This window comes from Bombyx mori, chromosome 2, assembly GCF_030269925.1.
Source record: "Bombyx mori chromosome 2, ASM3026992v2".
Lineage (NCBI taxonomy): Eukaryota > Metazoa > Arthropoda > Insecta > Lepidoptera > Bombycidae > Bombyx > Bombyx mori.
Window position 1 is genome coordinate 6,873,833 of NC_085108.1, and position 18,775 is coordinate 6,892,607.

At 36.4% G+C, this 18,775-nt stretch overlaps 1 protein-coding gene across 1 annotated transcript; it reads left to right on the forward strand.

Moving 5' to 3' along the window:
• The first annotated feature begins 1,870 nt into the window (after window positions 1-1,870).
• On the forward strand, window positions 1,871-16,753 carry LOC101740752 (aldo-keto reductase AKR2E4-like). Its single transcript, XM_038015624.2, has 9 exons — window positions 1,871-1,963; window positions 6,115-6,216; window positions 6,587-6,657; window positions 7,014-7,113; window positions 9,630-9,740; window positions 12,982-13,152; window positions 13,802-13,993; window positions 14,285-14,393; window positions 14,890-16,753. The coding sequence occupies exons 1-9, from the start codon at window positions 1,919-1,921 to the stop codon at window positions 15,003-15,005; spliced, it is 1,017 nt and encodes a 338-aa protein (XP_037871552.1). The 5' UTR covers window positions 1,871-1,918; the 3' UTR covers window positions 15,006-16,753.
• The last annotated feature ends 2,022 nt before the right edge of the window (window positions 16,754-18,775 follow it).

Sequence of the window (18,775 nt, forward strand, 5' to 3'; positions counted from 1 at the left end):
CGTGGCTTGTTAGGTACATTTCTATGCTCTTATTTTAGTCGCTAGACGCTTCGCCGTTCGCACCGCGCGAATATTCGTATCGGCGAATGTCCCGTGGCCAGGCTGTTAATCAAACAAAATGGTTGCTTAAACTGTTCATACGATAAATTCTAGCATTGTCCTTATTAAACAATATTATTGATTTAAAATTTAATTATGTTAAAACTTTAGTTTTTTTTTTAATTGACCCTGTAGGCAGACGAGCATACGGCCCACCTGATGGTGAGTGGTTGCCGTCGCCCATGGACTTCAGCAATGCCAGGGGCAGAGCCAAGCCGCTGCCAAGGTCCAAAGCTTGCTTTGTTGGATAAAGCTTAAGGCATAAGTAATCTGTGATTGCTCATAATTGACAATGTGCATGACATTGACTATAATTATGTTTAATTCCTCGTCTGTCTCTCACTACTATTACGAATGCGATAATTATTTTCTTGTATCGTGTCTTAAATATTAAATGTAATATCTATGTCTGCGGTTTTAGTATTGCCGCTTTAGTCAATAAACGAGCGATTCAGTGCGAGTTTTTTAACGTACTCGATAACGTAAAAGTTAACTCAAATTTGTATGGAGTCGGAACGTTTGTCTACGTTCATTCCCAATCCTGCGGACAGAATGGAAAGCAGTCGACGTCGCACAAAACACGTCATCTCGGATCCTCTCGATCCACTAACGGTGCTTCTAGGTACTTCAAGCACCGGTCACCGTTCTCGTCGAACCCGTCGCTTGCGACGAAGGGCTCGACGAGTAAATTAACTCTCAGACACAGCCCACTGAGTTTCTCGCCGGATCTTCTCAGTGGGTCGCGATTCCGATCCGGTGCTAGATTCTGCGAAGCACGACTCTTGCTAGGGTTCGTGTTAGCATCGTCGTCAGGTTTGAGCCCCGTGAGCTCACCTACTAGTTACGGTTACGCTGGCCGCGTTATAATAGCCGCTCCAGGCTACCAGCTTAGGTAGGAAAAAAAAAGTCTACGTTTGCCGCTAGAGGCGCTGTTCCAACTACAGACAAATTTGGGTTAACTTTTACGCTATCGAGAACGTTAAAAAACTCGCACTAAGCACAAAGCACGACGAATTCTAAAACGGCAGATAATGAGAGAAAGAGAAGAGGAGAGAATGGGAATGATATTTCACACAAACAAAAATGATTAGAAAATAGTTTATAGAAGTTTATCGGTAAAAGTGATAATTAGAACAAGTGATTTCTTTTGTTGCAGTATACCAGGACTCAAAGAGGGATTTTTTTATAAATCCTAATATCTAGGGGTAAAATATTAAAGCTTAAAATATGGAAAAAATATGATAACGAAAAATTTCTTTAGCTATTGAGATGGATTTGAGAAAAAAACAAAAAATAAAGCCCGCTGAGTTTGTTTCGCCGGTTCTTCTCAGGACTGTGGCTATTTTTGAAACCGGTGGGAGAGTTAACATGGTTATTTATATTTTGACATTCAACAAGTGTGTCATACTGACATCTAAGTTGAAATAAATGATTTTGAATTTGAATTTGAATTTGTAAACATAATTAAAGTTGAATTAAAAACATCGAACTGTTTGATGCTGATACCAAATAAAACGGAACTTTTTTTTATTGCTTAGATGGGTGGACGAGCTCACAGCCCACCTGGTGTTAGTGGTCACCGGAGCCCATAGACATCTACAACGTAAACGGCTGCCTCACCCTTCAAACCGAAACGCATTACTGCTTCACCGTACCTACCAAGGTCCTACCAACAGTAAATTGAAAGTGAGTTTGGAGATTTTTCATAAGCGGAGCGATAACCGCTGTCGCTATATCTCCACACAAAGCTGTATCCTTTAACCAACGTTATAAGATAGTAACTCAAGAGCTTGTCTAGGTTAGTCAGTATCCTTGTACAATGAGGTGCATCGTGTTTGTTATAACAACTTTAATTGTTCATCTGGTAAGTTGTTTATTATTAACATAGAGATAATATTTATTAGAAATGTTATTTTTTTATAACAATTGTTATGTTATTATGTAAAAAAAAACCCAAGAACCCACCCTCTTTTAGCTGATCTAATTAAAAAGTATGATGTTTTTTAAATATGCACTAATTTGATCTTTAGTAACTATTTTTTTATATTTATTGACTATGATACTGTTGCGTTGTGGTGATTGAGAGTGGACTGTATTTATTTAGTTTAGATATTATTATCTTTATTAGTCCATAGTTGACAAATTAAAGATATACTAGAGGTCCCTGTATTGGAGTGTTGCAGGTGAAATAAAAGAGAACTGTTCAAGTCGACAATTCGTGTAATACTGTTATAATTTAGTGTGTGCAGTTACAAATATAAGGTTAGGTGAGCTGCACACTACACCTCCCCTCTTTTTAAAAAAATTATGATATTATTATATAATTCCTTTTTTTTTTATTTACTTAAACTAAATTACACAAAATATTATTAAATTTCATACTTTACTAACAAAAATCCAATAAAACAATATTTTAAGTTACAAACTTCTTTGTATTATTTTTATAAATGCTTTATTATCTTTATGCTTTATTATCTATATGCTTTATTATCCTTTAAAATTATCTACATCTAATGACCCCATTAAATCTAAAATAACTCTCTCAAAAGCAGTGGATGCCGTGGATGTGATAACCATTGGCTCCTTTGTACGTACGTCTATTGGTATGCTTTTGAACCTGACAACTTTTACATTTCTTTACGTATTCTGATACTTCATTGGTCATTCCTGGCCAATAATAATACTTCCTAATATTATTTAACATTCTGTTTACCCCCGCGTGGCCACTCGTGGGTAACAGGTGGAAGTCATTTAGGATCACAGTCTTTGTGTCTTTGTCAGTAATTCTTTGTCACATCTTTAATAACAAGTAACTTGGGAAAACCTTTCAAATGGCTTATTTCCTTTACAAAATTGTTTACAAGTCGTTCATAGCGCTTGCTTTTAATTATTACGAGCACGTTTATTTTGATTTGCTTGCAAAAACGTTATAATTCTCTCATTAACACACTTACGGTAGACAACGATTGAGAAATTATAAAAATTGCTGATTTTTCAGGCACGAATTTGCAGTTACCATTATCACTAGTAAAATGTTTGAATTTTTCTATCTGTTTTAATGTATTTTTATTACAAAATAGAATCAATTGGTCATTTGAGGATTTCCACTACTTTAGGTTGATCAGGCCTTCGAGTAGAGGATACCTCCGTAGCCATATTATTGTTGTCACAGTCAATACGTAACCTACGAGCCTGTGCTCTTGTCATGAACGATACTACATGCTGTTGCATTTCCTTTAAGCTGTTGGATGTAAAAGGTATCCGGCTCAATGCATCTGCAGCTGAGTTGTGCAAAATTCACATGATTAATTATAATATTTAAATAAATATATCCCATAGACTCTAAATTACCACTAATTTCTTCTATAACTATCTTATCCTGTTGTAGTAAATTCAATAAATTCTACTAAACTAGCTGCACTATCGATTAATAAATTAAGATCGATATTACTATTTTTAAGCTGACACTTAATTACACAAAAATTACTATAAATAAAAATCGAATGAGTGCACTGTTTAGGTACGAAAAAACTCTAAGTTGTCATAATTATTTGCGTTATCGTTGCGCAAGTTGTCTTGGACATTGGACTCTTGCGTATTATGCTGTACATGCTGATTATTCATCGGCCGTCCGCGAAAATGCTGACGCTGGCGTTGATCGCCTGAGTGTTTACCTCGATTTACGATATATGAAGTTCGTTGACCTGTACTATTTTCATAACAATTATAGTTACGATTATAATTTTTCTTATTCCTATAAAATAGCTATCTCCTCGGCCTCGGAAACCTTTGTAGTTTCCGCGTTTAACATTTTGGTTAGCTCTAAATTGCATAACCTGCTCTTGTGGATGGAAAGACATAGATTTCCTTAAACTGAATATAAAGTAATTCCGCATGGACTTAATAATAAAATATAATACAGAACATTAAAATAACGTAAAAAAAATTACAATATCAGAGCAAAAACTTACATTGCAGTAAGCACGTATTTACTGTCAACGTATAAGTAGGTCATGACGTCTTACGTAGCATGGGTGAATGAACTCCTCAGTATTGGACTCGAACTGACTCCTAGCTGCTCTACCTCGGACCCGTACAATTTATCTCCCGGCGCCCTGCATATCCTCTTATTATAAGCCTTGAGCATTCTCCCGGCTCCCGGCAGCAACACCCTTTTTTGTCTTCTTCTATTGTTCTCATCGCTTCATCCAAATCAATCTTCTGTGAGGGTCTTTTTTTTTTTTCATTTTCTGTAATTTTAAAACCTTCTTTCCTCTTCTCGTTTTACAAACTTCTATTCTTCATAATATTCTTCATAATTATATTTCTTTAGGTATATTTTATTCAGCTACTCTCGTATTTTACGTATGTTGCAAAATTTTAACTGCTGGCTAAGGGTCGCCATGTATTGGAGTGTTGCAGGTGAAATAAAAGAGAACTGTTCAAGTCGACAATTCGTGTATAATATATAATACTGTTATAATTTAGTGTGTGCAGTTACAAATATAAGGTTAGGTGAGCTGCACACTGCATCCCGCAGTAGTCGAAATTCGACTATAATTAATTGGAATTGTAAGTTTGTACACTATTATGATTATATTTTATACTTTTATAATCACAAATTTCGCCAAGACTACACTATAAAAAATATTAACAAAGACAAGCAATATTCAATCTATTCTCAATTGTGTGTGCGTCAAATACATGGTATGTAGTGTGTGTAATATTTACTTTATTGATTTAATGTATTTTTTATGCATTATTTAAAAAAAATATTAGAATGCACTTCTTGTCTATATTCTCTATAAGTATGGAAAATTTCATACTCCTCCGTCCGCGCAATTTTCGTAAAAAGGGATACAAAGTTTTTGCTTCACGTATTAATATATAGATGAAATATAAAATCGATGTGTCGCCTTTGGCGGCTGGAATTGAAAAGGGAAAAGTGAGTCGTCTATTATCAAAGGTGGCAATCTGTGCATTTGGAAAAAAAAATGTTATTGATATGTCAATACAGATTGATTTGAATATAATCAATCGTCTCCTTCAAAGAATACGGATCAAAACCTGCATTAGATAAAGGTTAATAGTTAACCTGTTATTTATCTAAGATGTCGTTCCGAAGAGTTTTGTGACTGCCAATGGAATACAAAGTCAATAATTCGTTTTTCTGATTTACCAATAATTGTCCAAAAGTCAGATTGCCGGCTTTGATAATAGTCGACTCAAGTGTCAGTGGTCTTAGCTGACGTCGGTCGTTGACACTTTTGTCGTTCCGAATTCAAACAGATACAATATTTTTTTATCAAATATTTTATGTTCCGTTCTAAGTCTTCACACGAATTTAAATTATACGGAACACTACAAACTATATATTTTTTTAAATTATTTTATTATCTTAATAAATTCAAAGCTCTCAAAAAGATTATGCAATTGCAATTTTTTTAGGGCTACATACTTTGTTTTTTACAAGTAAAGTCTTCAAAACGATTTTAATTTAGTTTATTTTCTTCAGCTTACTCGAATTTGAAACGCAATTAAAACTAATTTTACGATTTAATCCCGCGCTTTTTTGTTATCATTGTCATTCCGACGTTTCGGTTTTTATAACTTTTTTCTTTGTCGCCACGACGCGACGACGGAAACTGTATTATAATGCCAATAAAAATCTAATAAACCGTAAAAGTAGTTTTAGTTACGCTGTTATTAGTTTCTCCTGAATGTTACATGAACTAAGGTGAGTGAATTCCATTGTTTTTTTGAGAGATTACTGATAGACCGGAGGCCTTTCCAGTTTCACCAGAACAGGTGGACGAGCATAAGCTCAGCCAGGAGGGGCGGGATTTGCTAACAGCTACCCGAGCGCCTCCGAAGGAGACCTATCAACTCAAGAGCAGCTGCTTCGCGAATGAATCTACTACCGGATCGGAATCGTAACCCGCTGAGAAGACTCCGTTCTACTGTGATTCGATTCACGCCCCAATAATACCACATTTCTACAAATTCTTGTTTCAGTCGGAAGCGACCACTGGTGGTGGTAAAGCTTCAAAGATCTCGCTGAACGATGGTAACTCTATCCCGGCTTTGGGTCTCGGCACCTTCCTCGGGTTCGACGAGGTACATTTTTTTTTAATTGCTTATATGTGTGGACGAGCTCATAACCCAGGTGTTAAGTGGTTACTGGAGCCCATAGACGTTTACAACGTAAATGCGCCATCCACCTTGAAATATAAGTCCTAAGGTCTCAGTATAGTTACAACGACTGCCCCGCCCTTCAAACCATTACTGCTTCACGGCAGAAATAGGCAGGGTAGTGGTACCTAACCGTGCGGACTCACAAGAGGTCCTACCACTAGTAAATACGCAAAATGATAGTTTTGCGAGTTTGAATTTTGTTACATGTATTTAGTACATACTCCACCACACTGTTCTAAGGCTCGAAGTAGCATCAGGCGCATTTTTTCAACGACTGTTTTCTTTTTCACAGAAAGGACAGAAAGAAGTTAAGCCAGGGGACTCGGAGAAGCCGGTTAAATGGGCTTTAGAAGCAGGATATAGGTGGGTATAAAAACAAAAAGATTACCTATTATAAATTATCATATACATATGTTTTCTTTTTATTGCTTAGATGGGTGGACGAGCTCACAGCCAACCTGGTGTTAAATGGTTACTGGAACCCATAGACATCTACAACGTAAATGCGCCACCCACCTTGAGATATAAGTTCTAAGGTCTCAGTATAGTTACAACGGCTGCCACGCCCTTCAAACCGAAACGCGTTACTGCTTGACGGTAGAAATAGGCAGGGTGGTGGTACCTACCCGTGCGGGCTCACAGGACGTTCCACCACCACTAACCAGTCTCTGGTCTACCCTGCTTCAGTTGTAAGGTTATAAGGTTAATTAAAATTACAGATTAATCGATACGGCCGCATTGTATTTAAATGAAGATCAGATAGGAGCGGCCGTCCGCGCCTCTGGCATTCCGAGAGAGGACATCTTCATCGTGACTAAGGTAACGATCTTGCGAAGGCGCGAAACGACGCCATTTTGAATTTTTTGAACAAAGAATCTATCTTAAGACAGAAAGAAAGAAATCATTTATTCGCTAAGCATAGTGAAAATGAGTTATTACGTTAAAAGCAGTGTAGGTATATGCTTTGTCATTATTTGACAAGGGAGTTTTAGTGCAGTGCAAGATATTATAATATTATATAATATACCATTCATTCATCCATAATTCAACTAATAATTAAGAAATCCATTTATTTTCAATGTCATGCTTAAGAAAATTATTTATGTGATAATAATTTTCAATGTTAATATTTATCTTTGATTTTTTTTCTTAAAATGAAAATCCTCTAGGTATCTTAATTTCTTTGGTAGTTTAAGAGTAGTTTAATCGTCTCTAGATAACTTCTGCGTGATTATTCATAACAAGTTCCTTGGTGTATAGAAAAAAGTCTTCCGTCGTACCTACCTACGCAATATGTCAATTCAATTATCAATCATTTCTGGACATTGATAACAAAAAAAACATAAGTTACGATTTAATGATTTTTTTGTATGTATTTTTTTGGAGGTGCCGAACATATTAAATAACAAATTTAATATTTTTTTTTTCTTACTATGAAATAAGCGTTAGCAAATAATGTAAAGTGTTTTAGACCTAGTAGTAACCTATTTATAGGCTTTGAATTGAAATTAGAAAAGTGTATGACATTAGACATATAACAAAACTGACATTTGAGTACGCACGCACACAGAGTGAATAGGCTAAAGTGTCTGTTTCAATAAAGCCAAGAATGACGTCTTTTGAGGGTAAACAAAGATCAAACATTTAATTAAATTTTAATTTAAATAAAATAAAAATATTGTTAGATAAAAATTATTTATTATTCCTGATATTTGTTTTTCAATCAATAAGATTTTGAAGAAAACATGTTCATCTCATTATTCTACCGTCAATAACCAATAAAAGCTAATGACAGAATTAATTTAATTTTTTTTCTTCTTTTTTTTATTGCTTAGATAGGTGGACGAGCTCACGGGTCACCTGATGGTAAGTCGTTGCCGGAGCCCATAGACATCTACAACGTAAAACTAGCCACTGAATTCTCGGCCAGACGCGAATTTGTATACAGAGTTAAATACGAAATTCTATTGTTAGAAGCAACAAGCAAGCAAGTTGAAAGCGTCGCTGTAATAAAACCGACACTCATTTTTCTTTGTGTACACAATACAGGTGACACCTACCTAACAATTATAAAACAATTGAAAGTGATAATTGACATTGTTCTTAGGAACTTGGTTGGAGGAGGCCTTTGTCGATTGGCAAACGGAAAATAGCTAAAATTCAAATAAAAGACTAGGTTAAGGTTCACATTAAATTTAAGTTTCTATATATTTAATCTTTTTTTTTTTATTGTTTAGGTGGTGTTAAGTGGTTACTGGAGCCCATAGACATCTACAACGTAAATGCGCCACCCACCTTGAGATATAAATTCTAAGGTCTCAGTATAGTTACAACGGCTGCCCCACTCTATAAACCGAAACGCGTTACTGCTTCACGGCAGAAATAGGCAGGACGATGGACGATTTTGTTTTCTACCTTATTTGGTAACCTTTAGAGGCTATTTCAGCTTCTCCTTGACGTGTAGGTGAGCTCACGGGGCTCAAACCGGGAGTGATGCTACACTGGCCCTAGCAAGAGCAGTGCTTGGCTGAATCTACCAGCGGATGAGAAACGCGACCCACTGAGAAGATTCGGCGAGAAACTCAGTGGGCCACGGGTCATTTTGCAATTTTTGTAGATAGGACATCTTTATATCCGCTTCCAGGGACCACTAACATTCATCATCATCATCATCATCAGCATTTATCTGCCCACTGCTGGACATAGACCTTCCCCAATGCCTTCCACATAATGCGGTCCTCCGCCTTCCGCATCCAACGACCTCCCGCCGCGGCGCCGTGCGCACTAAGTCGTCAGTCCACCTGGTTGGAGGACGCCCCACGCTCCTTGAATTACACAAAACCTTATTTCATAATAATACTAAAAATAATAACTGTTACCCGCGTCTTCGTCCGCGTGGTCTAGAAAGAGTGTAAATTTTTCTAATGCGTCACGTGTTTTTTGATAAATATATTAAAAATGTTTTCCGTTCGAATAAGATATTTCTTTCGGGATAAAAAGTAGCCCATGTCACTGTCATTATGTACTTAAAACTATTTCGTTACGTCGCTAAAGGACAAACAAACAAAGACACTTTCACGTTTACAATATTAGTATAGGTACAGTTAGTATAGATACTCTTTTTGGTAATCGAAGAGTTTGATGAGGACGGTGACCGGTGCTTGAGGGGCCTAAAAGCACCGAGAGTGGATCCGGGGGATCCGACAAGACATGTTTCAGGCGACGCCGGCTTTGCGTTGCCCTGTCGCTTGGGTCCGATATCTAATTGCGGCGGCCACGATAAAAAGGGTTATCGTGTCGCGCCGCTTTGTCGAAGTAGCTTAACCTTGTTTCAGCTACCAATGGACAATCAGAGAGACGTGGTGAAACAATTGGAGAAGTCTTTGGCGAGATTGAACATGAGCTACGTCGATCTGTACTTGATACACAATCCAGTTGCTTTTAATGTGAGTACTAATTTATTTATTGCATAGTTCGGTAAAGGAACTCGCTGCCTAGTTACATCTGTGTGCTTAGTGCGAGTTTTGTAACGTTCTCGATAGCGTGAAAGTTAACTCAAATTTAAATGCAGTTGGAACAGCGCCCCCAGCTGCTAAAAACGTTCCGAGTGAATGGAAAGTAAAGTTCAAGTATGCTAATGAAAATACAATTTTTTTATATAGCTTAGATGGGCGGACGAGCTCACAGCCCACCTGGTGTTAAGGGGTTGCTGGAGCCCATAGACATCTACAACGCAAATGCGCCACCCACCTTGAGATATAAGTTCTATGGTCTCAAGTATAGTTACAACGGCTGCCCCACCCTTCAAACGGAAACGCGTTACTGCTTCACGGCAGAAATAGGCAGGGTGGTTGCACCTACCCACGCAGACTCACAAGAGTCCTACCAGCGAAGTCCTACCACAAGTAAGAAATACATGATCTACGTAATTCGCTAGGCGCCCCACCGCCGGTTATTACGTGTTTGATTTTGATTACACGATGTTATTCGTTTTATATCTACAATGTTAAACTAATTAAATGAATGCGAAATTTAGCCGGCAATGAACATTACCACAATTGATAGATATTAGACGAAATTATTTTAAAAATAAAATTATAACAAAATCTCTCTAATGATTTCATTTTTGTTCCGTTTGGGGTGGAAACTTTGGGCCCCTGGGGCCTATCTGCTAAAAGCTTTTTTAAGGACCTTAAAAAAAACTTTTTGGGGCCTCGGGAGACCAGAAGGCCGGTACGTATTTTGTACAAAGAATTAGCATTGCTATCCAGCATGGAAATGCTGCCAGCCTTCCGGGAACTCCGCCAACCGGCGGTGAGCTAACGCAGATTTTCTATTTATAAGTAGCTTTACCTAAATAATTATTATTTTTATTCATTTATTAGGTTGTCTGTATACACATTTTTCTTTTTAAAAATAAACATTAGTACACGAAAAGTAATCTTAAGCGAATGTTAAGGCTCCACTTCACAATCGTCCATGATGGGCCAACAAATGATCGTCCATCATCGCCGCCATTATCGGGCAGCTCTCCACAAAATCGTGAACGTTCATTTACTGACTGTCTACTGATATCTTAGGACGTCTAGGTATCGAAGATGGAAATCGAGGAGATCACGGCGGCGCGGCGGCGACAATATTTTTAGTTAGCTCATATAGTCATTTAGTTAATGTGCGCGAAAAAATAATCGTGAAAACTCTTTTTTTTTATTGCACTTGTAGACAGACGAGAGCATACGGCTCACCTGATGGTGAATGGTTACCGTCGCCCATGGACTTCAGCAATGCTAGGAGCAGAGCCAAGCCGCTGCCTACCGATAACGATAAACAAGATGGAAGAAAAGAAGGTGGTGGGTGGTGGCTATCAATCGGAACAAAACAAGGTCCAGGCAACCATAGTTTTGTAGTCGACACAATTGACACACACTCGAGACAACTGCAGCCTGACTAATCGGCGATGGGGTGGACGCTCACACAATTTAACGGCCGTCTGGTGTAGTGGTAAGTGACATGGTCACTACATAAGGGGGTCGCGGGTTCGAATCCCGACAAGGGAAGATATTTGTATGATAAATATAAATGTCTTTTCCACGGTTATGGATGTATATTAAATATATATGTATGTGTATAATAAAAATCTTACATTTATTTCCGTTATCTGGTACCTGTAACTCAACTTCTTTAATAACTTATCACGGGACCAGTTGACGTGGTGAGATTGAAAAAAAAAAATTACAAAAAAAAAAAAAAAATGGGCCATCATTCTTTTGATCTACCGACACAACGCCGATTGTGAACGATCATACGCGATGATGGCCGATCACAGACATTTATGCCCTCTAAACTATCGTGAGTTTCTATAATCGCCCATCATGGCCGATTGTGAAGAGGAGCCATAAGAAAGTAAGACTTTTTGAAACTTATCAATCACCAAACTCCTTGAGTCCCGTTTGCGAAAAGCAATATGGCCGAATTTTAATCGCCTTAATAAGATTACCTGTGTCATTAATTATTGCACGATTACGATCGTTTGCGGCACGTAAAATACTTAATTAGCCGACAAGAGGATTAAAATTATATAAATAATTTATTTTCCATTAAGCCCCTTGATCTCGATGATAAACCTTTTTTTTGGCGTTCCAAGATGGCGATATCCGCTCATATAGGTGACTCACTATTTTTTTCTTCGCAATAATATGTTATTCTTATTTATTGAAATCAACTATTTTCACTCCAAATCAGACAGAAAACAGAAGTAATGTAATTTTTAAAATTTATTTATTAAGTTGCATTAACAAAGTGATCATCAATACAAAACATTGACGACAAACTGACAAAAGTTCATGCCAGATGTCTCCTCAATTATAGGTGTAATCTACAGTGCATTAACAATAAAAATAAAATAATTATATAACTAATTGATTGCTTAATATTAATTTGTATTTAATTGGGAAATGATTTAAGTGTGCAATACAAACGTCAAACTTACCTACGTCTTAAGATGGCGGCGGTATTCACATAGATCAATGTTGACTATAATCATACTAGATAGAACATAAGCTTGTTTGCCCATATGTGTGTACCTAATTGTCGTATCGCATTAATCTCTTCTACAGACTTTATTTGACCTTGAAAGTATGGCGATTTGTGGGTCTACTAAGTCGGGCTTATTTCTGCCATCGACAAAATTGAACACGATCACTCAAACATAAGACAGTGACCTCGTAGATCTTCTGTGATCTCACGAGAATCGAGACCTGGTCTCATCACAAGCCATGTCTATCTGCAACTCCCTCTCAAAGATGTCCAGTGTGCTTATTGCGAGCTTTTTAACGTTCTCGATAACGTAAAAATTTACTCAAATTTGTATGCAGTTGGAACAGCGCTCCTAGCGGTAAGTGTAGGCAAACGTTCCAATTCCATACAAATTTGAGTTAACTTTTACGTTAACGAGAACGTTAAAAAACTCGCACTAAGCACACAGGACCGCGGAGTCCATAGACTGCTAAAAGACTGCTTAAATCTCAATTGAACCAAGCAACGTATTCTAGCCAGAAATGGCCGTGGATTCTTCACGTATTAACTATATCAGCAGCAATTAAACTGATTTAAATGTTTCGGTTTTTATCATACTCAAACTCTTTCTCGCTCTGCAAGCTTCGTCAAGTAAACATGCTTTTTTTTCAGCCTGGATTCAAAGGTTTCGACATTGTAGATTACTTGGACACCTGGAAAGGCATGGAGGAAGCTAAAAATCTAGGCCTAGCTAAATCTATAGGCATATCTAACTTCAACACCACACAAATAGACAGAATATTAGAGAATGGCCAAATAAAACCTTCAGTTTTACAAGTGGAAGTAAGTATTTATTGATTTGATTATAACTGAATTGTTTTTCTGTTGGATAAAGGGATCTTATTAGGGTGGGAGACCACGCTAACACGTAGAAGCTAGTGCCTGCCCGCTTTTCATACATAAATGCTTCGGGTTTTATATTATCGAGCAATGCTGAATCTTTGATACGATAACCATTTGTGAACTAGATAGACTAACTCGAATTATTGCTCGGCTGGGTGGACGAGCTCACAGCCCACCTGATATTAAGTGGTTACCGGAGCCCATAGACATCTACAACGTAAATGCGCCACCCAACTTGAGATATAAGTTCTAAGATCTCAGTATGGTTACAACGGCTGCCCCACCCTTCAAGCCGAAACGCATTACTGCTTTACGGCAGAAATAGGCAAGGTGGTGGTATCTACCCGTGCGGATTCACAAGAGGTCCTACCACTATGAATAAAAGCCTATTGAGTTTTAATGGATTTTGTCAGTATACCGTAATTCCGATACAATGGTAGATCCAGCGAAGCATTGATCTTACTGGGGCAGATGTTGATCAGATATCTCCCCATGAGCTCTCCCATTAGTCATGAAATCGCCAGTTTACAGTACTCACAGCTCTTCTCAATTGTAATCCCAAATCTTTAAACTCTGACTCAAACTTCAGGTGAATCTACATCTTGGTCAAGATAAACTTATTGACTATTGCAAACGTAACGGTATAGTTGTTATGGCGTTTTCCCCGTTCGGCCCGATGTTCCACGACAGCTTACCCTCAATACGCCCCGACGACCCCACGCTCGTGGCCATTGCCGAAAAACACGGAAAAAGCGTTACACAAATCGTTCTTCGGTATTTGGTGAGCATATGAAATTTTTGGCTAGCATTTCAAGAGATCTTACCACAACACCAATTAATACTATCTTAACCTTATTTCTATATCGAACTCTATCTTTAAGCCTATCTTCACTAGCGATGGTTCATACTACAACGCCTATTTACCATGATTATTATGCCTTTAGCATCAATACGTGGAGAGATTTATGTCTAAATTTTGCAATGCCTCTTCACAAGGCATCCTGCAAATCTTAACACAGTAAAAAAGTCAACATAAAACCCCCAAAATTTTTATTGGCCTTACCGATTTCAGATCCAAAAGGGGGTAGTTCCAATCCCTAAATCAGTTAAGAAGAACCGCATTGAGGAAAACATTGACGTTTTCGATTTCAATTTGTCATCTGAGGATATGAATAAGATTGGTGAGTGAATACAGCATTATTTGATAAAACGCATTCACGAAATCTTTCTCCACTTACATCAAATTATGGAACAAACTCTCCTATTACTAAGATCCAGGCCATCTTTAACAAAGCTACTAACTCCGACAGGATCAAACGATCAACGGAACTGAGACTTAGATCTAGCCAAAGACATCGACCCCAAAGAGTACACTTTTCGGTGTCTAAAGACTCAAATATCAGGTCGTTATTAGCGAAACGAAGCGAATAAATATATATTTTATTTATTTATGTACACACAAAAAAGAAGACATAGTACAGAGTAATAGGAATAATAGGATAGTACAGAGTAATATTTGTTTTTTTTTTTGTTTAGATGGATGGACGAGCTCACATCCCACTTGGTGTTAAGTAGTTACTGGAGCCCATAGACATCTACAACGTAATGCGCCACCCACTTTGAGATATAAGTTCTAAGATCTGAGTATCAGTCAGTAATAGGATTTTTTATTTCTAGGTACATTCAACAAGGAGAAACGCACAGTCGGTATGTCTTTCTGGCAGGATCATCCTTACTATCCGTTCGAGAAGAGTGACCAAGTTCATGACAATCCTTTCGAATCGGCAAATTGAGAGCACTTAAAATAAATGATAGTTCTTCTTCTTCTTCTTCTTTGTCGCTTCCTCATTACTGAGGGTCGTGACCACCTTGGTCCAGTTTTTGCACTAGCTTTCTCCAATGTTGCCTGCAATCGGCCTGCTTAATGGCACCCGGGACCTGATGTTTGTGGCCTCCTTGACAACGTCCGTCCACCTGGTTGGCAATCTTCCTCGACTTCTCTTTCCTTCCACGTGACCTACAACTATTAATTTTTCCAAGTTCTCAGGATTTTGTCGGGCCACGTGTCCGAAATACTTGAGGAGACGCTGCATACAGATCGTTATTATAGTTATTATATTATAATTATTATATTAATATATATATAACTAGTCAGGTCATAAATTCTGTCACATGTTTAATGTAAAATAATTGAAACAAGTTTATTCATTATGTAACCATTCGTATACCAAAATGAACTTAACAAAACATAGATTCTTATGACACTAAAGTTTATTCAAAATGACCTCCGTGATTTTGAATACAGGCCTTCAATCTGCGCGGTCAGTCGTCTACGGTCTTCTTTAAGCGTCCACTCCATATTTAAAAGTAGAGTAAAATTCTAAAAGTATACATTTTTATTTTCATGAACAATTCGAAATTCGAATTCAATAAACTTTTTTGTGGCCAGCATTCTAAAAGTTTTTACTGTGTGAAAATACTTATGACCTGACTAGGTATATTAAAATGATAGTTATTAAATTAATTAATCTGCGCAGTGAATTACAATGTAAACATAATTTAACAGCCAAACAGAATTTCAAACTGTTAGCGAGCGCTTTCATAGACGCTAACGGTATACCATAAAGATACACCAATAAAATAATAAAAATGAACACAAACACAAACCAGTTAACACGATAAGTATAATATGCAATCTAAAACAAGAGACAAAAGAACAGTTTTTGATATTAATAAATAATAGGTACTAATAATCCTGGTCAGGATACTAATCCCGAAATTTGTATGTATGCTATCGATTCTCGATACGAATTTTCAAGTTAATTTCACGTCTCGAAGTTGCCGAAAATTACCTTGAAACATTGCGTTAAACAGATATATTGATACGGGACGAGCTGATAATGGCATGTTAATTAATTCAATCGATTAAGTGCAAGCTATGTAAGATTATTAAGCAGATATTGTCTTTTTAAATTAAATTACGAATCCTGTGCGAATTTTTCTATTACAAACCACGATTTTATTTTTATTTTTATTCCGGAGCTAGGAGATTTAGTATTAGGGAATCGTCTGTTATATTCTAATAGATTCACTTATTTGACTAACTTATTTAAACTAATCTGAGATCTTAGAACTCACATCTCAAGGTGGGTGGCGGCATTTACGTTGTAGATGTCTATGGACTTTAGTAACCACTTGACACCAGGTAAGCTGTGAGCTCGTCCATCCACCTGAGGAATAAAAAATAAAACTGACTTTGAAGCGACACACATAGTATTATTGTCAAGTGTTCCACACCGCTGCCTACCACCTAGTACTGTTTTCAAACAACACTATGTCAATCTACCAAGTTGACCGGTACATCAATACATAATAATATGCATATTAAGTGTAATGACTATGTTATTAAATATTAATTTTGTTATCTATGCTATTAAAACTGTACTAGCAAATATTCTGACATCCATGTTAATGTTGTCAGAGCAATAAGTAAGCTTGTATTTCGGAGAAAAACAAAAATAAAACAATCGTATAAAATTTATTGTTTTTGTGTTTTATTTAATTCAATAATATCATTACAAACTATGAGAGGTAATTAAAAAAACACATTAAGTAGTTTTGTTTTATTACGAATCGACAAATAGGTGTTACTTCTTTACATGTACACAAAAAATATTTTCATCGTCAACATAATATGGATTAGCATACATGCTATCGGTTTTAGGACGGGAAGTTTTAAGTTTTACTGTAGTAAAACGATTACATAGATAAACATTTTGTATTAATCAATAAATGAAAATCACTGATCTCTCTAATGATGAAGATGTAACTCATAAAAAATTAAATATATAATGTAAATCAAAATTTACAATAATAACATAGTAAACAATTTACATTAAATAGCACATATTTTATTTACAAAACAACATTATTCATAGTACATATTATTCTAGATTTAAGACTCAAACGAAACACAGTTTTACACAGTTTAATATTTTTATAAACAGTCTATTAAATTTCACAGTTTCAAAAGTTTCCAGTACCTTCCATGGCTGCGGAACTAATTGATTACAAAGTTCTAAAGTTGACAACATTTCGCACAAGCGGAAGTGTTACCGCGCCATCGGGCTATCTGAGTGCAGTCGAGTATCAAACAAAACTTGCATCCGAAATCTATACTAATAAAGATATAGATATAGAATAAGGAAAGATTTGTTTGTTTGTATTGAATAGGCTCCAAAACTACTGAACCGATTTGAAAAATTCTTTCACTGTTTGGAAGCTACACTATTCCCGAGTGACATAAGCTATAAATCTTTTTTGAAAAAATTTGGGATCCTTACTAAAACTCCAATAATGTAACCCAAGGTGTAAAAAAATACCTAAAATACTCTTTACATCGCGTGCCCTGCGACAACTATTGATGATAGAATAAAATAATGTACTACGACTTTGTAGAACACATTATTATTTACAAAAAATGTCGCGACAGCATAATATATGTCTAACTTTTATAGTTATACCGCAATAAGTGTTCTTTTACTTTAACAAATAAAATAACGTGAAATGTCGTTCAGATTCTTGTTAAAGACCTGAGCGGAGCCTAGCCGGGGCGGCCCGCTTATAATAAACACATCCGAAAATCAATACATGAGTCGTCTATTATCAAAGGTCTGTGCATTTGGACAAAAAAATGTTATTGATAAGTCAATACAGATTGATTTGAATGTAATCGTCTCCTTCAAAGAATACGGTTCAAAAACTGCATTAAATAAGAGTTAATACTTAACCTGTTATTTATCTAAGATGTCGTTCAGAAGAGTTTTGTGACTGCCAATGGAATACAAAGTCAATAATTCGTTTTTCTGATTTACCAATAATTGTCCAAAAGTCACATTGCCGGCTTTGATAATAGTCGACTCACATACACTATTTTAATATTTTTATCACATTGCATCGCGTCGCATTCACTCGAACGCGTCGCTTCGATTTGAGAAGTTCAATGAACTCTCGTCCACCGCCAACATTGGAAATTGTCAAATGGATATTATTATAACTTTTTATATTACTTATTGATCGTACCGAGTTTAATTATTAAACTATGAAACTGTTTTCGTAACATTAGATTGTGTATAAAGAAAGCACCTAATCGTCAATAAGTTTGATTATGATTGAGCGAGTCGATCTACGTATTACATTTTGTTCCAAAACGTTTTTCTTTTTTTTGCATTTGAATTTGAAATGTCGTTCTGGCTAACAAAATATTATAATTATTCGGAGCCTTCAATCTGTTCGCCATTAAAAACTGCCGACGTAAATTAATATAATATTATTCTCGTCAAAGACATTGCCTTTGTAAAATGTAGGTTTTTATTTTTTTATTTGTGTATTTAACTCTTCGCTAAAAATGGCCATAGGTACGTGGACATATTTTATTAACGAATACTACAAATTTTTATAGTCTTTGTTAATTATTTTACTTACTGTATCGTTTTCGATAGGAAATGAACAAATCACAATCGTAAATAATAAGTAAAATTATAAAGTCGGCCATTATTAATAT